The sequence below is a fragment of the Diadema antillarum genome, unplaced genomic scaffold (genome assembly GCF_040938485.1).
Source record: "Diadema antillarum isolate AM-2024a unplaced genomic scaffold, OU_Dant_1.0 scf00000200, whole genome shotgun sequence".
NCBI classification, from domain to species: domain Eukaryota; kingdom Metazoa; phylum Echinodermata; class Echinoidea; order Diadematoida; family Diadematidae; genus Diadema; species Diadema antillarum.
The window spans coordinates 862,124-885,000 of NW_027271089.1; the positions used below are offsets into that span (position 1 = coordinate 862,124).

Below are 22,877 nucleotides of genomic sequence, written 5' to 3' on the forward strand. Positions count from 1 at the left end.
GGCAGCTTGAACTTCCAAGTTCATTGACCCTACCTGTCAAAATATCAAAAATCCTTCATAAATTCCCCCAAAATTCTCAGATCACTACCAAAATTTTATCATTTGTTACTTGTGTCATTTTCAACCTTTCCTGTAAGTTTCATCCAAATCCATTGACTACTTTTTGAGTTATTTTGCACACGGACAAACAAACCAACGGTAACGAAACATTAACCTCCTCCCTTGGCGGAGGTAATAAGATGTATCCATTGCTAGACATATGTAGCCATGGTTTGCTGTGGCCACCCGAGACTTAACTTCTACTCACAGCTGCAACTAAGATTGATTTGCTCGATATCCCTGCAGATCTGCTTTTAATTAATTCACTTTTAGCAACCCCCTGGCCCACAACTTTCTCGGCCCAATGAATATTCCTCTTACACATTTTCACCAGACATAGCAGAGTAGTAGAATGCCAAGAGAGATGTCAGTACATTACTGACGATCAAAACAACTTTGCAACTAAAGACTAACTTAAAAGAAAAAGTCTGCATGTAATCACCACAATATGCCAGCCATTCAGCAACAATGCTAAAGTTATGTTGCTATTGTTGTTTTTTCCCCTCATCTACCTTCCCACTCTCTCCAGTAGCAGTGTTCTCACTTGAGCTATTATTTGTGGTTGTGTGAGGCATTCAACCAATGTTGCCATGGTGACCTCAAAGGGATGAAGCTTATCGTCAGGTGTCGAGCCTGGGGCCACAGTGGCTAATGTCTGATCGGCCTCTAAGTCAGAGATGTCCCCACCCCAATGAGTTGGAGTGAGACTCCCCACTGACCCATGGCACTGTACGTCCATTGTGCAGCAATGAGGTATGATCCCACAACTCCCAGGCAGCAACACCCCTCCACTGCTTTTAATTCGTTTGGACCGCGAGCCCGGCGGGGCATAATCGCGGCCCCTGAATGGGTCAGTTCGCTTCCCTAATTTCCCTAATTCCTGCTGACTGGAGGCACGCTTGATGGGGGGCTCCAGAGAGCCATGTTCACATGCCGCTCCTGTGTGGGAACTCCCGCACAGATGAGAAAGGCTGTCGGCCAAATTACTGTCCTTTGATTCCTCGGATGACTCTGTCCTTGCCCGATCCGCCTCCACCTGCATTATAACCACGCTGCCAATATCGTCTTTTTCAAGGCAGTCAGCTCCTGTCAGCATGACGCTCCTAGGATTCTCGTTCCTTCCAATTTGCCATCTCTCGCCATCGTCACTACCCCGCTGTATGAGGGAGGCACTGTCGCTCATCTCCTGTCCAGTCGCCTTGACATCAGCACTCCTCGAGAGTGGCTCCTGAGATAGGACTACTTGCAATGCCAGCTGAAGATGATTCAAATTTGTTTCTCTGCTTGATAGTATCTGATGCAGAAATAAAAAACAAGCAAATCAATTCAGGAAAAAGGAATGAAAAGTTTCCATCATATTCATACCTTGGTAATAATGCAGAACTGTGTGAATATATCAGGCCATTCTTAGTTTACATTTCTTTTAAACACACATGATAAACTTCAAAAATAAACAAAATCTCATCAGATGGATTAATACTTACACTGATTCTCATCAGTATCAAAGTTGCAGGTACTTTACAGAAAGGTAAAGAGTAATCTCAGAAGGATACGTTGTCCATGACTACTGTACTGTATGAATCATATACATAGGCACCCCTATACATGATTTAAGGTATAGTTACACTATAATATAAAATCATGATATACACACACAAAATAAACCCTTCCATGGAGAAAATGAGAAATAAGTAAAAAGTACTGGAAAAGGAAATCCAGCTTTTAACAATGTCGAGGTAGCTAGAGAAAATAAACTACATTCATCAGATTTATTATGCTAAGAGAAAGAAACATCTAAACATTACAATCACACTTCCTTTTTTTTTTCTTCCAACACCCATTTTCCCCACTGCCCATTCATTCTTTCAAAATAGTCAATTCTGGAGAATTAAATGCTGGGTTATCATTTCTTTTCTCTATCCCTTCCAGCTGTGATGAGTTGGTGAGGTACACCACATGCGGAGTCAGGCCAATTATATTATACAATGAAATCCCCTGTCTAGACTAGATGGTGCACTCTACTGGGGCTGAATGTAAAGAATCAAGAAACATGACAAGTGATGTCGTCAAGTCAAGAATTGCTCACAAAGAAGTCTGCACAAATAATCGTAGAATATGATTGCCCTGCAATATTGCTATCTGCAGGGTTTAAAATATGTGACCCACCACGTCCAAAGGATCCGAAAGTTGCTGACTGCTGAGCTAAGAAAACTGAGTTTGAAGTCGGGTAATCGAAATCGGCCAAAACCATCGACTTTCTGATTTTAAGATAACTTTGTAGTCTCATGTTTCTTCTATCATCTGCCGAAGTTCTGAAGCTACACAATCAAAAGAGAGGAAAGAAATTAGCATTTTTCTGGGCCATTATTTTCCGAATTTCAACAGAAGAGAAATGTGTCCAAAGACTTGAATCTAGCGCTGTGGATAGACTCTGCCCCTAGCAACGTGGAAGGGATCTTATTGGTCAGTCGTTTGGCTGATGCATAACAAAGTGTAAAGCTCGCACAGTGCCCAATCGATGGTGTTACACTGCTGGCACTAGGCTTGAATGAACATCGCAGAGGTTGCTGGGAACATGCCTTCTATTGTCCAGAGGTGAAAACTGTCTAATCTCCCCTGGAGCACGACTGTGTCGAAAGGAAAACTTTGGCAGCGGTTTACTTGAAACACTGATTTCTCTGACCACTCGACATGCTCTCTTAACATCTCCTCAAACGAGTGCTTTTATTAGTCATGTTATATATGAATTTAGAGTGGAAGAGTAAGGGAATAATGTCATGTCATTCAGAAAATCGACCTCCCCCGACTTTAGGATCCTTTTGTTGTAGCAAGTCACATATTTATAACATTCAGCAGAGGGAAGGAAAATGGGTGTACCTCGTTGGGATTCAGCCATGATGGTCTCGTCTCCTTCGGTCCTTCCCTCCCCTCCTCTGTTCCTGCTCCATCCTCACTGTCGTCATCGCTGTCGGTCACGCTCTCCGTCCAAGGAGGCATCAGCCCACAAACCACGGTCCTTGTAATGGCTTCCTCTACCCGACTGATGTGGTCGCTCTCCTGTGGGGAGTACAGCAGATCCAATGACATGATACACTTTGTCAAAGGTATTTGCCTTGCCCACAATCATATATAAAGATATACTTACACATAAACAAAATATGAATTGTGTTCAACTGATAGCGACAGCAAAAATCGCAAACAAGTGATGTCGAATAGCACGAGGGGGGGGGGGGGGGAAGAGGATGCATTATCACGCAGTCTGTTTCATTGTATTCATTTTGAAATACACTCATGTTCAAAAAAACACACACAAAGTAATATAGAGCTCACTTGATATAGAGGGCAACTCCACCTTCATATACATGTGGATTGACCGAATGCAGCAATATTGGTAGAACACATTGTGAACGTTTGGGGAAAATTGGACAATCCATTCAAAAGTTACCGGTATGAATTTTTAAGATATCTGCGCAGTCACTCCTGGATGAGAAGACTACTACAGTCTATGATGTCATATGCATAGAATGATATAAGGAAAATATAAAGAGAATTTCCCAAGATTTCCCAAGATATAAAGAAAATATAAAGGGAATTCCACAAAAATTAACTTTTCTAGCATAATGAAAGAGCACTTGACTAACCGCTTTCAGAAAGCAGGGGGAATAATTGCAAACCTTTACATATGTCAGTATCAAGTTGCTGGAATGTGTAATTTTCATGAAAAATTAATTTTTGTGGAATTCCCTTCATATTTTCTTTATATTGTTGTCCACACATGACACTATAACCTCCAGTAGTCTCCTCATCAAACAGTTCCAATACCAAAACTTTAAAAATTCATAACTTTTGCATCGATTGTCTGATTTTCCTCAAACTTTCACTGATGTGTTCTACTGATGTTGCTGCTTTCACTCAATCCACATTTCTCCTTGGGTTTTGGTTTCCTTTTACCCATTGAGGACGGGCTGATATTGCTACAACATGCATTTTCCATAGATACTTGTCCGAGTATACTCGGAACTCTTCCTCAACAGGTTAACTGCAACAAACCTTTCTACTATCCACAACTGCCTGTCTGTAACAACCAACAGGTTTGACAGTGAATGTTCTGGATTAAAATGCCTCTTCATGGCAGATGTATTCAGTGTCTAGTAACTTCTGGTTTCATAACCACAACAGGAGATGACATTTAGACCCCTAGACTCTACTCAGAGCTGAACATGTGAGCACACACGTGTGTACACGTAATAATGACACCGAGTCAGAAATGTCAATGAGCTGTTGCACAAGAACACTTCAGACGTCAAAACTCTTTTCAACAAATGAAGTGGAGTACTTTTGATGCTGCAATTAACAAGGTTTTTGAACAGTCATCTAGATGTTGACGCACAGTGCCTTTCAAGAGTCAAGCGCATCCATACCCCAGCAATTGTCAAACATCAACATGCCCTAGGCTACGCCTTGCTGAAAACTGGTTTTGAAATTGCTGAGAAATCCAAAAACAAAGCGGTCTTAATAAAAGGTGGAATCCACCTTTTATTAGGCAGGACCACTTTGTTTTTCTTCAGTTTTGGATATCTCAGCCATTTCAAATCTGATTTTCATCAAACAAACTTTAAGTTCTCCTTAGAAATATATGCTCTTTAAATTTTCAAATGTGCTTCATAAGTCAAATATGAATCCCCCATGTCAACCAAAACTATTTTATCCCTTTAACAACAGCTACATTGTACATATTATGTACAACTGTAATTTCCTATGTGAGGATGACTATCATAACAAGAGGATTTTTTTTTTTAATCCACAGAGTGTAGACACTAGGAAAAAGAGTAATTACATTACTACTTGGAGCAACTTGAGAGGTCCCACAAATTAAAGTGTACAGTAAGCACTCTAAGTGCAAGCGAAGTATGACGGAGTATGACACTTGAGAAATAACGTCAGTCGCAAATGTGATCTACTCTCTTAAAGCGCAAAGTGACAATGCTCGCCCCGTGCCTCCCGGCGAATCCGCACAGGGGGGCGATACATTCTTGCTCTTGAGGTTTGCGGGCGTGGGATCCATTATTATAGATACAACAGGAAAGCCAGGGTTAAATCATCGAGAAAGTGCTCAGCAGCTTTATGGATACAAGACTCCTTGGCTGTACTCCTTGGAAGAGTTGCCAAGCAATTCTGTCTCTCAGTCTCAGGTGCTTTCATATAATTCATCAGAAACTTGAGAGGGTCACACTAGAGACAAACATTACACTCTAGTCAGCTTTCATAACAGTATTGACACTGCGCACTAATGAGCCATAATGAAACAAAACAAAACAAAACAAAACATTAAATAACATTATGGTAGCTCCACTGGTGATGAAATGAAGTTTACAATGTCTGCAATATTCATTTTGAATCTTTGGGAAATTTTATGCTACTTTTTTTTAAAATGCAATATTTGGAACAATGCTAATAGATATACCCACTTTCGATTAGATAAACTTGATATATCATGAGAATTGACTGCTTCATTTCCATTACACTCAAAACATAGAACCCGATTTATAGCACTGTTCTGGTTCTCAGCCAACAATATGACTATGACAACTTAAACTGATAACATTCTATGTTGTTCAATATATATCAAACTAGATCTGTAAAACTGGGTGGGCCTAAATAGCATGTTGTCATGGAAAACTGGCTGCATGTCAATGGATTGTACAGTTTTCACATTCTCTACTAAATGACAAGTTTACCTTTTTATGTAAATTGAAAGAAAGCAGCAATATTAGCAGAACACATCAGTGAATGTTTGAGGAAAATCAGACAATCCATTCAGAAGTTGTACATTTTTAAAGCTTCGGTGCTGTCATCACTGGATGAGAAGACTACTGCAGCTTGTTATATCATATACATAGATCGGTACAGAGAAAACAGTCAGAAATTTCAACACATATTCACTGTTCTCACATGACTACAGAAAACTTGACTTGCTTCTATCAAAAGGCAGGGGAACAATATCACCCTTTATAGTATGATGTCAATGACAACTCCAGGGAATGTGTATTTTCATCAAAGAAATTATATTTTGTGGAATTCCCTTCAAAATTTTCCTGTATCATTACATACAGTTACTAGTATGTGACATAATACACTTTAAACAGTCTTCTCATCCAGCAGGACTGCACAGAAACTCTAAAAAATTCATATACATTTGTATAACTTTTAAACGGCTTGTCTGATTTTCCTCAAACTTTCAATGATGTGTTCTACTCATAGTGCTACATTTACTCAATCCATATGTATTATTGAGGTGGACCTGTCCTGTCCTAAAATAAATACATAAATAAATAAATGTGATCAAAGCCCAAACAAAGTTCTGGTATGCCTGCAAAAGTTGTCAAATTTTGCTCCAAAATGTGAACGTATGCCTAGGAAATGTGCGGAATAACGCTGTAATAACAAGATATTCGATGGGTAACAACAAAAATGGGAAATATTAACCAAAAACGTTCAGTCTCAGAACTTACCCGAACGGGGTCAGGCTAGACTCGGACTCTGGGATAACTCGGCCTCGCTTTGCTTGACGGCGGGATAAGTTGTATTGGTTGTCCCTCTGGATTGTACAGTGTTGTACTATGCATATGGGAGTGGCCTGTTGTAGCGTTCTGGCTACTCGCAGTAATGGTCCAAGTTGTTACAACGCGTGCATCAAAAACCTCTTCGGCGCGCATGCAAAATTAGTGTGCGCCTCTCAAGCACCTCTAAAAACAATCAAAGACGCTTGATAAACAACAACAAAAACTTCAAAGACTGCGCGTCTCGGCAACTGAGGTGATGTGTGTATACTAGTAGGCTTGAGGACCGCCCGCTGTCCATATGTTTTGCACAGGATTAGCACGCACTTTCCTGTCTGCTCAGTAAGGCCTCGTTTCATACCCGTAGTATTATAGAGTACTGATGAACATGGCGATCACGAACTGTGTGTAAATTGTCTGAAATAGGGTCGAGTGTTTCCTGAGACCGAGTTAGCCTGGAGCCTTCTGGAATGAAAGTCGGTCTACCTACTTTTATTATTTTTCTCAAAATACTCCAAAACGACTCATCACTCCGGCAAACCGCGTCAACCAGGTAAGTTTCTTTGTAGACTCTTTCGATATATTGCAAGCAAATATGAAATGGTGCCAGACGGGTTCTCAAGCCCTTACCAGAACTTTGTTTTCACTTTAAAAGTTTTAGGCATTGCATCAAAATTATGACCAGCAGGATCCCTCAGGATCTTGCTGGTCATAATTTTGATGCAACGCCTTAGGAATCACATTTTTTTTTCTTTCTTTACAAATAAATAAATAAAACCCACCACCACAAAAAAAGACAACAACTAGAACTATCACTCAATGTGATTAATACCCCCACCTAACACTGAGGGAGTTACATACAATGTAGCTCAACCAGCATTTACTTTGTATACCATGGCAATGTATTGTTCAACATTGAACAAATGTCTATTTTGCTCACTGATAGTCACATGTGCCATACTCAAGTCAAGTGCTCAAAACCTGCTCATGGAGTAAGATACATACTTGTAAGTAAATTGGCAATTTATATGATTTTCAATAAAAAAATGTTGTTACCATGCCAACACAATGTTTGACGTAACAAAAAAATGAAGTTTGCACAACTACATATCACAGCTGTCACATGTGCCAAATTTCAAGTCAAATGCTCAAAAGCTGAGGGAGTTAGCTGAATTCATATCATTGCATAATTTCCATTCAAAATATGCAGACTTTACCATGGCAACACATTTTTCAACAACGACGAAAGATAAATTTTGCACATCTTGGTTATACCGTGATCACATGTAGCAAATTTTAAGCTAAATGCTCAAAAACTGAAGAGTTAGCTTAACCACAATTTTTGCATGATTTTCATTCAAAAATACTGTTAGAACAGCTTAGGGCATTTCCTCTGATCCGGAAATTTGAATGTTGCAAAGTTTGGAGTGGTGTTCCGGCAAAGTGGGGCAACGCAGATAATAGGCATCTTTAACGTAAACCAAGAGTCAATCAAGTTGTGATCGCCAAACGCCAACTGGTTAATTATACCGGGTACATCATCCGGCGGGTGGGCCGGCCAGGGCGGGCTAGCGCTGCTACGATGCTGTCTAGTTCGGTACATGTCACAGGGGCGGATCCAGGGAGGACCGCAACCGGCGCACGCCCCCCCCCCCTTTATTTTTTGTTGAAACAAAAAAAATAAAAAGAAAAAAATGGGGGAGGGGTGCGTGCGCCCCCCTTTAATTTTGTAAACGTGCCCTCTCTTTACGGAATTCCTGGATCCGCCCCTGATGTCACGCTATACGGGCATTTAAAGGCACATTCGATAGACAGTATTCAATATACTGTGTGCAGACGGAGGCAAATGAAGGAAATGTGCACACACAAATGGTTGACGCGCGGCTACTATTTTCAGATTTGGTTACTAATGCAGCGCGCACTAGTGTGTGCTTATTTATTAAAATTAATATTTCATAGTTTTTGGCATCTTTTGTGATGGGATATAATGTTCTCTTCAGTCCTTAAGACATGCTCTCACACCTCTCAAAAATACATTTCTGGGTGCAGATACACTATAAGATATGAGAAATGGTATCTGTGCTCAAGGACCACAATAAATTCCACAAATCTATACATGGAGCTGTTGCTTCATGTGCTACATGATATGAAATTATGAAAATCATCTGGAATGCCCCTTTTACGTTAATACTAATTTTCCCCCCATGCCTTGCACATGTCAATACTGTGGCTGTGTCAAAGCGACAATGACAGTCAAATGTGGGATATTAAAGTTGCCAGCAGGGCCACCAGTCAGTCCTACTACAAGGCAAAAACAGTTTTTGTATGGTTTTTGACTTGCATCATGACAATAACAGTTTAGTGACTATGGTGACTAAATTTTGTGATTGTGAGGGCCCTAAGCCGTTTATCAAAAAAGGATGAAGATCAAACTAAGGCTCATCATAACTCAATCAATAAGAGCACCCAGTCAAGCAACCCAGAGGTATTGGGTTAGAATCCCAATTTGATGTAATCCCACTTTCTTCCTTGTTATCATTCATTGTATGTATACTATTCAGTTCCCTTATCTATTTGAATTTACATTTACATCATAGGCCTATATACACAAATCTGCATCACATTGGGATATATCTCTGACATTCACCCCCATATGATCTGACTCTTCACGACTTATGTCAGGTTTATGATAGCTTCTAACCACACAAGCAAATGAAAATTAAGTGGATTCAGGGACAATCGCCACACTAGGGCTTTCCATGTGCAGTAGTTCAGTTCTAGCAGAAAGCAAGAGGACCAATCTGGCAATCCACAGGTCTCAGACTCAAATTCTGATGGAATCCCACTTTCTGAGCCCATTTTCAGGGAAAATATTTTGTTCACAACAAAACATCAGTATCATCTAAATCAGCAAAGACAAACAAGGTCAAGTACTACCATTTAGTGAGAGATATGCCACACAAATTGCTTACTATACAATTATGCATCATTTACTTCAAACTTTTGAAGTACTTTTGCAGTAAATGGTGGCATCAGACATGTTTTTTGTGATGTTCCTCTGACGGACAGTCATACGTCAACAGCTATCAATGACTTGGTTTTTTTTTTAAAGTTATTTTCATGATGTGTTTTTGCCACAGCTCTTTTTGCCTAATTTTTCAACAACAACAACAATGAAACCTTGAAAGAAGCATACTATATTTGTCTATCATTTGATTTGCTCCCAAAGGTACTCTGTAGATGAGGTTGCCAATGACATCATCAGGCCAGGGCTCAACTTGCTGAGGGGCAAAAACTGCATATATGTGCAGTGAGCGCCTAAGTGTTACATCCCACATCCCACCATCGCGTGTGATTTTATCAGGCCAGCCAGGAAGAGTGGTATGCAGTACGCGTACCACACGTGAGAGCTATGCGCTTAATACACAGTCATGTGATTTTTTTTATTTTTTTTTTTGCCCCTCAGGCAACAGATTTGTTCTTTACATTTTTTATTTTTTATTTCTTTTTTTTTTTACATCACGGAACCTTGTCTGTACTGTATACATGATGCCATACATTTTATAACAGCCTTCCATCTGTGAATTTGTGAGTCAATAAATCCTTGTGAACTGAAAACAAGTTAAAAGCCTGTTCTTTGTAAGAAAAATGCAAGGTGTGTCATCTCCAAGGGTGGGAAATTGCTACAAAATTGTGAAAAGGAATAATACGAATTCTTTACTCTGTCACTGTGAACCTATAATTGCTGGAAAAAAGACTTTACAATGTGAAATATATATTGTTTTAACAAATATTTCAAATTCTATGCAAATATCCATTAAATAATCCACAATGTGTTTATGTATATATACCATGCATGACAACATATTGCATTTTCATGGCATAAGTGATTATTATGCATTCATATCTACAATCTTGGTTCAATAAATTTCACCGAATCATGTTCCATTATACAAATAATGAATGTCTATGAGTGCGATTGACAGAACATTTCATGAGGTGAAAAATGAAGCGATCCATTCAACTTGGCTGCGCCTTGATGAATGGATCAATAATTTCATCTTTCACCGAATGAAATATTCTGTCCATTGCACAAATGAAAAACATTTATTATTTGTTTTATACAACGCCTAAAATAGATCCTTGTCATTTGATGTTTCATGAATTTAGAAACAAGAGAGAATGTGTGGGATATGAGATCGAGAGAGTGCTCACTGAGCGCTTTACGCCAGCGCACCGTCGCATACACACTGCAAACTCTAGTGTTTTACATGCGTAGTGTGCCAGGTTCTCGGAGTGCGTGCAATGGAGCAAATCGTATGGATCCAAAATTGAACGGTAAATGGAGCCACAATTGCACGGATGATGATGTCATAGCGAAATGGGTCGAATGATCAATGTCAAACAACTACTCAAATGACAAGGATCTATTTAGCCCTTATATAATATAGAACATACAATGCATTTCTAAGAATTCTCCTAATCTTTTTCCAGTTTCCAATTTGCACTTACTTACTACTTGTATAAGCTCTTATTTTTGCAAGGGTATAATTTTACAAACGTCCTGAATCACTGTTGGACCGAGACTTTAAAGGGGATGGCTAGTAACTGATCAGTGGGAATCAGTGGGAATGCTGGAGGATGATTGTTCCAATCCTTGTGGGATTCATTTAAGAGTACACTATATATCTATTCTTGTGTGAAAATTATTTGCTTCAGAATGGTCTCATATTCAAGTAATGTGCAGTTTAATGTTTCCAGGTAAGTGTCCCTGGTCAGTGACGGGGCATTAATCTGCACGTTACTTGAATATGAGACCGTTCTGAAGCAAATAATTTTCACACAACAGTAGATATATAATGTACTCTTAAATAAATCCCACAAGGATTGGAACAATCATCCTCCAGCATTCCCACTGATTCCCACTGATCGGTTACTAGCCTTCCCCTTTAACAACATGCGAAAATGTCACCAAGCGCTGAGGTAATATTACACTTTCAACAGCATCGGTGCCCATTTGCAAAAAACTGCATCTTGCAAAAAGGTGTGGGATCCATGTTATAATTCAAAAGAATATTTGTATACAAAAATTACACGGTATCACTTCAGTTTTCCAATGCATTACATCATGTTTGATACTTCTGGTTTTTTTTTCATTCCTTTACAAACAAAGATTACGCCACACAACAAACAGTTATGACAGAATAAATTATCATTAGAAATTTATGGGATTGATTTTTGGGGGGAAATGAATGCTTTTGTCAACAGGCAACACATTGATCAAATGTGTAATGTGCCCATTGATCAAATGTGTAATGTGCCCATTTTGACAGACATTCAATCAGTAATTGTGACTGGTGACAACGGTTTCAGGCATAAGTCAGGAATTTTGAAAAATCATTCTTTTGTTGAATCACATCACTCATTTCCTAAGCTTTGCATTGATATAAAACACTTGTATTCTCCAGCACCATAAGGGGACGTATAAAGCAAAATATAACTCACTTTTTCATTTGTTAGCCTGACAAAATTGTGAGAAAACGGGCTTTGAAGATTCACCTCTTGCTTGAAGGCAATGTCCGAGCGGTGATGCGAGGTGAGAATCAACCATCCGTACGATGGTGCTAATCGAGATTAAGCTCTGCCTCTTGTAACCACAGCGCCTTCTGATTGGCTCACCGAGACAGTCAAATTTCCAGGCACCTTTCTCGGAACTCGGCATATGGAGCCGAAATACAAAATGCGTTTCGCTCCGGTTTGTTTACCAGTACGTCTTTCAAGATGGCAGATACGATGATTGCAAGCTTGCTGGTTACGCGTGTATGGGCACATATTACCCAATGGCATCCACATGCCATGCCTGTGTGTACATGTAACAGGAGAAGGTGGCGCTTTCGTATCCACATCTTTACAAATCACGTTTTCATTGTGGATGATATGTCTTTTCATCATTTGGGACTCTTTCGAAAGCAGAAAGAATGGTAGGGCTGGCAAGGGTCATGCTTCCTGTTATTTTGTTTTGTTGCTTAAGCCATGCATGTGTTGCACTGAGCAGTGGTATTTTTTGTATCAATAAAACAAACAAACAAACACATTCACTACTTAGTTTGGTGCAATTTGATGTGCAGTATTTGAATATTGGACATTTATGACTGCTCCTTTCCTCTCCTCTCCTGTCTTTTGAGTCAACCTGCTATTTACTACAAGCACAGTTTTGAGAATATTGTAAGTTTTCTTTTAACACAATTATGTCATTTTGCAACAATTTACAAGTGAGTTTACGATCGCATGTTGCATGATTTGTGTGGCGATTTGCTATTCTGATCCATTCAAACCATGTTCCCGATTGTATCTGTTTTCACGTTGGAAGTTATTGCTGCCTCATGCTGCCATTCAATTTTTGTTTCACTTCCGTTGTCGAACATTGCGATAGAAAAGCTCGGATAGATAGCCAAACAAGGAGCACACCCTAAACTACAGAGCGAGCATATCCATTGTAGCAACGACAATGGATCATGCAAGCTTGGACAAAACATTCCCGAAACGATGCGAGACATGTCTCCGAAAGCCAAAATATGTAAATGTGTGTGTGACGTACTAGCCCACAGCATGTGAAATGCCGTGCTGTAGCAACACCGGGCATATTGGCGCAGCGTTTGAAAGAAGATCAAAAGTGACAAGTGCGATCCAACAAAGAGTGTTTCAAATTCCATTTTCGATAGGAAAAACTAAGTCTTGTGCACTGAAATATGTAGAACACACATCAAAGATGGCATTTCTGCAAAAACCCCAAATCAACATAAATAATGGTCAAAATCGGTGTACCCACCTAGGAGGAAATTTGCTTTTGCGACTTTTGCCTGAAACCATTGTCGCGGGTCCCAATTGTAATCTGATAACAAGAAAGTGTTCCTAAGGTAGATTTGGTGACCAAACACATGGAAAACGGATAGCAACATCATGAAGGATGAATGTGAATATCTCTACAGTTGCAAGGCAGATCAACAAGTTTGTGAGGGGACCACCTGCCCCTCCCCCCACGTAAGAATAGAACTTGTTAACATAGCTCATATTCGACAGAGCAGCTACCTTGCAGCTGTATGTGAATATGAGAGGGTGTCAAAACTCTCCGCGGAGGAACAGTAGGCGCATAGTTATTGTGTTTATACGACTGTCTGCTGCTGAAGTCGTTAGCGGCTCCTTGTATCATCTCACATTTCCATTACGTAATCATCCTTTCGGTCATCCTTTTTGCGGTCTCTTTGTTTCCGATTTCCGACACTCCTTTCTCTCCATCCACACTCTGGAAAAGTCATTACTGGTCATATGGTCATCCCATTTCCTCTACCACCTATACCACACTCATCTCATACCAATTATGTAATGATTGTATATAAGCATACTGAGACTTGGAAATAAACACTTGCATTTTGCACTGACTATCCGTTCACAACACTTGTCTCCTCGAGTCATTTATCACCGCGTGTAGAACACAACTAGAAATGTCGCTACGGCAACTGGTGTATGCCTCCGCCATAATGCAAGGTTCTCCTAATAGGTCCATAGTACAATGTCTTGACAATGTGTGATGAAAGTTTCACACAATTGGCAAAATATTAAAATGACAGGTTTGCCACAAATGTGCTGAATGTTCACTTTCCTAGAACTAGGTTCAATTGGATGAATGATTAAAACGTCAGAGTGCAGGTATTTGGGGGAACTGATGATTTTTACTTGACTTTTGACCCTTTTATAAGTTTATGCATTGAGTAATATTCAAGGTATTGAGAAAAAGTATAATTTCAGTATCAAATGGTAAAATAGTATTATCTAAACCTGGCCTTTGACCTTTGACCTCACAGTTACAAAGAGAATCACTGTTAGGTAGAACATGCATAAATATGTAAGTTTCATGATAATACCTTGAGTTACTTTTGAGATATGGAGGAAGAAGTGCAATTTAGCACTTTCACTTGACCTTTGACCTTTTGACCTTTGACCTTTTGGCAAGAAACTTCCCACAGAATATATATTGGGTTATACATGCATACATCAAGTTAAAAAAAAATCCTTCAGGCATTGCATAAATATAAGGAAAGCAGTGATATTTTGAGTTGACCTTGACCTTTGACCCCCTGACCTTTGACCCATGACCCCCAACTTCCCTAGATAATCACTGCCCATCAGTACATGCATATATAATAAGTTCCATGAAGATACCTTGAACCATTTGCGAGATATGGAGAAAAACATGAAATTTCAACCTTTTTTTCATAAAATAACCTGTGACCTTTGACCTTTGACCCCGTGACCCAAAATCCAAACAAAGTATTATCCCCCCAGGATATACCCTCATACCAAGTTTGATGCAAAACCACCTCACGGTTCTTGAGATATCGACAAAAACAAAATGGGACGGACGTATGGACGTACGGACGGACGGACGGACGACCCGAAAACATAATGCCTCCGGCCACTTCGTTGGCGGAGGCATAAAAATAGTAAATGCAAAAACTACTCTCTGTTATTTTCAGCTTTTGAAGTTGATCGCTCCATGACTTCGAGTGACGCACAATAAAAAAAAAGATTAAAGTAACTTGTAAGATTTCAGCCATACTGGATGGCGTCAACAAGTCGTACTTACCACGTCAATCCAGCAGTTGATGCTGATGGACGTGTCTAAACTCTCTACGTAGTGCCACCAGTGGTTTGGGACGAAGAGGACGTCCCCGGGGCACAGGTCGACGACAAATGGCGTGGCTCGGGAGAACTTCGGATGCCGCGAGAGGTCGGGGGTTGTGACGTTGATCGCACTGAAGATGCTGGACTCTTCATACGGAAGTCTCGTCGGGTACATCAGCTCCGTCTGAGAAGGCGGAAAGAGGCGCCATCTCTTCCTGCATAGAAAGGGAAAGGTGGGACTGTGTATGAACAACCGAGCGCATTACTCATTGTCAAAGCAAAACAACATCAAATCAAAGAGCAATGAAATCTGTACCACACAATTCATATAGTGAGCATTGAATCTGTGCGATATTTGTACATGTAAACTCTCAAAAGGCTAAATGCGGTGCATCAAAACAAAGCTTGGCATTTTCTTAAGTTTACAACTTTGCTCACTACCTGTCCAGCTAAACAGAAATTTATAAAAGTTACATGGATTTGAAAAACAATATTTTCCCAAAGCATGACAACGTTGGTGTCTCAGAATAATGTGGCACACAGGGGGTTTTCACTATGGCACAGAAAGAGTTAAGAATCTGCACTTACTTCAGGGTTTATTAATCAGTAAGCCCGATTTTGCATGGTACATCCACTAGACTGTAAAATGTACACCAGACCATTTTTCCTATGTTTTTAGAGTTTAGAGATGGTCTTCTGTCATTACACATTCTGTTACCCTCACTCATTCCCATTTTCTCACTCCAACATTATTTTCCCCCTGATGTTTTGATGGAGCATACTGACATAACTTCATTTTTTTATTTCCATAAATCTGAAGTATTTGTAAATATGTCTAAACTTTTTTTTTTACGTTATCGATTTCATTACCACTTTGCTTTTCATTTGATGATTATTCCCCATGTTATAATTCTTAAAATTTTTATTTGATGCTGCAGTACATAGCAATTTTTGCATCTTCATTCTTCATGCTTGTACGATTATCTATTTTCTTTGTTTTTATGTGTATGGATATTACTCTTTTCTTTTACTATATATATTTCCATATGACATGCCTGTAAACTTACTCTGTTAGTCTTCAGGTTTCTGGTACAGATTAAACAAGGAAAAGTAGAAATTACGCGGTGCGTAATATATGTCCCCGTCGGAAGTAGCATTTAGTAGCAAAATGTACAATATAGGTCAAAAGATTAAGGTCAAAGGTCAAAGAAGTCAAAGGTCAAAATTCTATGTAGAAGTTTTGAAGCCCTCACCTAGTGCCATCACATAAAGCAAACGGAATCAAAATCGGGTTAGAAATGGCGAAGGAGTAGCATTTTGTAGCCAATGTACAATATAGGTAAAAAATCAAGGTCAAAGGTCAAAGAAGTCAAAGATCAAAATTCTGTGTAGAAGTTTTGAAGCCCTCACCTAGTGCCATCACATAAAGCAAACGGAATCGAAATCGGGTTAGAAATGGCGAAGGAGTAGCATTTGGTAGCAAAATGTACAATACAGGTCAAAAATCAAGGTCAGAGGTCAAAGAAGTCCAAGGTCAAAATTCTGTGTACAAGTTTTGAAGCCCTCACCTAGTGCCATCACTTAAAGCAAACGGAATTGAAATCGGGTTACAAATGGCGAAGGAGTAGCATTTTGTAGCAAAATGTACAATATAGGTCAAAAATCAAGGTCAAAGGTCAAAGAAGTCAAAGGTCAAAATTCTGTGTAGAAGTTTTGAAGCCCTCACCTAGTGCCATCACATAAAGCAAACGGAATCAAAATCGGGTTAGAAATGGCGAAGGAGTAACATTTTGTAGCCAATGTACAATATAGGTCAAAAATCAAGGTCAAAGGTCAAAGAAGTCAAAGGTCAAAATTCTGTGTAGAAGTTTTGAAGCCCTCACCTAGTGCCATCATATAAAGCAAACGGAATCAAAATCGGGTTAGAAATGGCGAAGGAGTAGCATTTTGAAGCAAAATGTACAATATAGGTCAAAGGTCAAGGTCAAAGGTCACAACTGAAATTCTGTATAGAAGTTTCAAAGCTCCCATGTAGTGCTATCATATAAAGCAAACAGAATCAAAATCGGGTTAGAAATGGCGAAGGAGTAGCATTTTGAACATTTTGATCACACACGGACGCACAGACGGACGGACAGACGGACACACGGACACACACACGTACGGAGCCCGTTTCATAGTCCCCTGCTCGAACTCGTTCGGCGGGGACAATAAACCCAAAGTGACTTTGAATCTGAATTTGGATGAGTCATCTTGCATTTTTTCTTCATGGCAATCATAAAATCAACAAAGCACACAGCTATTTGAAACCAAGTCACAAACCTGCACCCTGCCCACTTTCACTAGTTAATCATTATGAATCACTCTGCCCTCGTGAAGATAAGTTGGCTAAGATTCCTTAATATTAACCCGTGGTTTGCTGGGCAATGGTTGTTGGCCAGACATCAAGCACCATGAAGGCTCCAAATCCTCTGCCGTTTCTACATTCTAATGAGAAAGAACAGCTATACAAAATATAGGGCGTCATAAAACTGTAGACATGCCCACTGAATATGCATTGTGACCCAAAAATCAGCACTTTTGGGGAATAATAATAATAATAATCAGTTCTCAGAATGCATAATACCTTAAGATAGTCTTTACACATGGAAACAAAATCTTTCAAATATTTCTCTATTCACATATAATTAACAATTATCAAAAAAGGGGTTTTTAACACAGATTTTAATTTATCAAAATCTGTAATGCATAAAATACTGAGAGGGAGATCATTCCATAATGATGGTGCCGTTTTTCAAAGAGCCCTATCACCAAATGTCTTACATTTGACATTCATTTCAGAGTGACAGAACGGACTTGAGGTCAAATTTTTTGGCTGCTGTGTAGACGCTGCCCATCATACCAAAGCAAACATCTTGAACATGTTCATCTGCCTTTTACCTTCCAGCAATCTGGGCAACCAGGTTGAAGCCATAAGTGTCCTGATGACAAGGTGTGCTGGCGCCCTCACTCCCGATCCAAATCGTGCTCTGTCGGCCATCGTAGTCTGGGTAGCCCAGGTCTTTCCACCTCACATCCTGAGAAATTAAAGTTGGAAGATCACATAGAGCGAGCTCCAGCACAGTTGCTACAACCATGAACTATAAAATAATTCATCTCATATTCAAGGGACAGATATCATCTTCAAAGAGAGTTGGCCTACCAAAACAAAATTATCTCTTGAACAAAACAGGTTTAACATGGAGTGGTGATTAAAGTTCTACCCATATCAATTAGGTATGTCACATTTATGACTACTTTACTGCCAGCCAATTGTGGTATCTTTTGGGAATATATGCAGTTATCTTGGTAGTATGATAATACTAAATTTGAGTGCATACTACTTGTCACTGGTTTCATGCATCAAAGTCACTGTCTTCCCTTGTTCTCAAAAAGCTTTGGTGCAATTCTGCATTTGATGAAATAAAGACAGCTTATTCTACTATTTCCTCTTGCACAGTTCTTTTTTTTTTCACATCAATTACATCACCTGTCCAAACAGCACTAACTCTTGCTTATACATTCTCGGCACTTGGTGATAAGAACTTGTGTGGTATTCAAATGCACTAGATTACTGTGTAACAACACATGTGATTCTCTTGGGCAACAACTCTAGCTGAGTTTAAACTTGAATGCAACTAAGAGTTTCACGCAAAGTATCATTATCCCTACAATTTTGAAGGGCAATTCTCTCACAATACTACTACTACTACTACCATACTACTACCACGACTGCTACTACTACTACCACTACTACCACTACTACTACTACTACTACTACTACAGTGCACTCTCGTTATAACGAAATGCTCGGGACCGGCAGTTTTCTTTCGTTATAACGAAATGTCATTATAACCGAACAAATACAATATATAACGAAGACAAGGAAACCACGCTTATATATCATATTCTGTTTGTTGAATACTCATCATACACTGGAAAACTATGTGAAATGGGATGGGATTATTGTATTACAATATTAAACGCAAGTTCCCCTCAGAAACTGTGCGTGACACAAGGAGCGAGCACAAAGTGATGTGGAGCATTCGCCCGTGCAGAGACGCTATAATTGCTTGTTCCACTATGTATTTTCGAAAGCAATTCTCATTTCGTTATAACGGAGCACATTTCTTTTGTTTTTCTTTGTCAGTGGCGCTCGGAAAAGACTTCGTTATAACGAAAATTTCGCTATAACCGTGTTTGCTATAGGCGCATTTTGTACCGGAGACTTTAATGGTGTTAATTTTGGGACCAGAAGTTTTACTTCGTTATAACGAAATTTCATTATAACTGTGTTCGTTGTAACGGGAGTGCACTGTACTAATAATAATAACAATGATAATATTGTCTATTTATCCATGGTAGCCTCTTCAGCATTAGAACTGCTCTTCCAAACAGACCTGCCATTGTCATTACCCCAGCACTGTGAGGTATCCAACCTTATACCAGGGTCGAGAGGGACGTCAGGCCCATGGGTAAAAACTTCTTTTCTAAAAGGCGTAAGTACTTGGCAGGGCTCCCTACCCAGGACCTCTGTTTGAAAGCCCACTAAACCACAGTGCCCCTCCCCTGCCTCCCCCACCCCCCCCCCCCACAAAAAAAAAAAAAAAAAAATCTTTTAAACATCTTCAATGCACTTCAATGGTATACTGTATCTAGCCTGAAACAAAATAACAGAGATAGATGATGGGGAAACAATGAGGTTGGGATGTAGGGGCTGGAAGTACTCTGCCTACAAGAACCCCCCTCCCCATCAACCCCCCCCCCCCCCCCCCCCCCCGCCACAAAAAAAAAAAAAAAAAAAATCCCATGTACCTCTAACAGGTGGAGGTGGTCTTGAAACAGTTCAAGCATGTACTTGTAGTCGGCATAGCACCAGTACCTGCTGGGACTGTATGACATCAGTGGATTGGAGGATGTCGGAGAGAGCCGAGTTCCATCTGTCCTGCTCGGTGAAACTTCGGGGACGGATGCAAGATCAGGAGAGATGTTCCCTGCTCTTAGGTCGGTTGACCTGCCATGGCTGCCCTGGGTGTTGGCTGGAGCAAGTGGCGGACCCTCTCTCATTGGTTCGTCTGAGGCAGCATTGTTTTGATGACACCAATCATGGAAATCTCGCATGGTAGCCCTCTCGTAAACACAGTCTCCCTCAAACTTCACATCTGGTAGGTTAACAATAAGAAAAAGAGAGGGAAACATAGTATGCTGACTGAATCAAAGATATTTAATCTAGAAATTCTGTCAGTCAGATACGTTCAAGTGAGAGGGATAGGATTTGAAGTGGCATACACAAATAATGATTATAGAAATATATACCTTCTCTACTAAATATAGCATTAGGCCTATTAATAATATTGTTGAAAATGTCATTATGAGTCATAATAGTATTACATGATCATAATTTGCTATTCTTGTGTGGTACACATTATTTCTCATGGTGGACTACCCTTATGTGGACATGGGGACAACCCCCATGTGATTTCTACATGATTTTGATCTGGGGGCCTGTCAGTATCATTATTGTTCATAATTGTTACACAAGCATTTCATATAGTCTGAGAGTTTCACTTTCAGCCAGCATCTTGACTTTAAGGAATGTTTTCTTCACAATTCTGGCTCATTCAAGCCCTTCATAGGTAGGCCTATGCATGAGGAAGTTCATGTAGCTGGACTTGTCAGGAAGCACCACATTATTGGGAAAGGTTGCCTTATGAATGCATGCCCCCTCCCCCCACCCCCCCCCAACTAATTTTGATTATATGCTATTATATCCCTCATGTAAAGTCTCTTGCCATAGGATTACACAGAGCACGAACATGGTGTAGTTTTACTAGCTAGCTACGAGCAGCTGGATGCGGTGCAATTGGTTACTAGCCAGCGTGATATAGTACTTTTGGGAATCCACGATCTGCACCCAATTGTGATCGTGTGATCGATATCTACATTTCTCACTTAAGAATGTACGCAGTGCGCGTAGTAGCGATACTTTTGAGCGACAGTCCTGTGGCTTGTAGCTAGCTAGCGCTAGCAGCGCGGTGCGCGACAGCATTACAGAAATCTGTGGTGCGATGGCGTACTAGTGTGTGTGTGTGTGTAACGTTAGTGTGATCAATGCATTCAGCTCAATTGACAAAGTGACTGCTTCAACAGGTAACGGAGGAATGATCGCAGGAGGACACCATATCAGGTACGAATTAGGAATAAACTAAAACCGATTTTGAAGATGATCTGGGTAACGAAGCCGCTTTAGGCCTACGTCTAACATAGTCCTGGACCTCCTCGATCTTTCGGAGTTTTCATGCACGCTGTAGTGTAGCTCGTGTGTAGGAATCAACAACGTTGTAATACTCGGTGGCCTATACAGTACAGCGCAGCGGTGTCGTTCGCTACGCGCTGCACGCACTGCTGCTGCACTGCTACGGCCTACCGTTAGATTTATCGTTCAGGAAACCTGCATATTTTTTCCAAAAGGGAACCGTCATCACTCTAGTAAAATGCTCGAGAGGGATATAAAACAAATATTGACTGCTTTCTTTTGGGCCATGGTAAAACTATTTGACCTCGGTGATTTCTCAAATTAAATTCCTTATATTACTAGTAATAGTATGGTAGCCCTACTACATATCGACCATCGTCTTTTAAACCGACCGCGTATTCATTGGCGCACTAACGCTTAGTACGCACTTCTCTGCGCGCAAAGCACATAAAAATGGATTGGCTTTGAATGTAGATGAGGATGGTGTGGGAAAACGCGATAATTCACTGTTCATTAATGGTTTTAATCAAGGACAAAATTTCGAATGAATATTTTCACCGAATCATAATGACAGCACAATGTAATGTCTATGGAAGTTTCTAAAAAGCTTCGTATTTTTGCACTGAAACTTCGAATCGAAAAGGGAACGGCATTTGATAGAGCTGGATTTTCTCAATCACGTAGGTCAAGTTTTTAACGTGAATTTCAGTGTTAAATATTCTTATCAAGCAAATAAACATTAGGCGGTCGATGAGTATGGTTGCGTGTTCATAATACCGGACACCTAACGTTTTTCTATCAATAGAAACGTGAAAAATCTCACAATTTGACTGAAATTTTACTCACATGTGGAGAAAATACTCCGGATTCACAAGCGCGCACTGAAAATGCGATCTGAGGTACGCGCTCTTAGATGGCGGCTTCGAACGCGTGGGGTGTCATTTTTTCCGCACTCAGTTGCCCTGCTCATTTCAACCGACCACCCTGACAATGCGTATAAAGGGCACTTAAATGCGTTTTTTCGACAGGCCGCTGTTTTTTTCTAGCCGTCATTTTTTCCCCAATAATATTTGAATATATTTTTAATCCTTCGATATTACTTTTGAAGGACTGTTTGATGAATTTGACTTGATTTTCATTAGGAAACTTTTCATCGTAATTGAAATAAATTAGATGAGTCGGTTTGTTGTTTCACATTCATTTCTCGTTTCTGCATCAACTCGTACGGTCGTAGCGGGCGA

At 40.0% G+C, this 22,877-nt stretch overlaps 1 protein-coding gene across 1 annotated transcript in view; it reads right to left on the reverse strand.

Annotated features, from left to right (window-relative positions):
• Nucleotides 1-607: 607 nt before the first annotated feature.
• Nucleotides 608-22,877, reverse strand: part of LOC139723784 (uncharacterized) — a 23,051-nt gene continuing 781 nt past the window's right edge. Inside the window, exons 2-6 of the mRNA XM_071634993.1 lie at nt 20,196-20,542; nt 18,282-18,418; nt 15,304-15,556; nt 2,977-3,156; nt 608-1,393 (exon numbers count right to left, since the gene is read on the reverse strand). Coding sequence (XP_071491094.1) covers nt 608-1,393; nt 2,977-3,156; nt 15,304-15,556; nt 18,282-18,418; nt 20,196-20,501 — 1,662 coding nt within the window. The 5' untranslated portion in view covers nt 20,502-20,542. The remainder of the gene's footprint in view (nt 1,394-2,976; nt 3,157-15,303; nt 15,557-18,281; nt 18,419-20,195; nt 20,543-22,877) is intronic.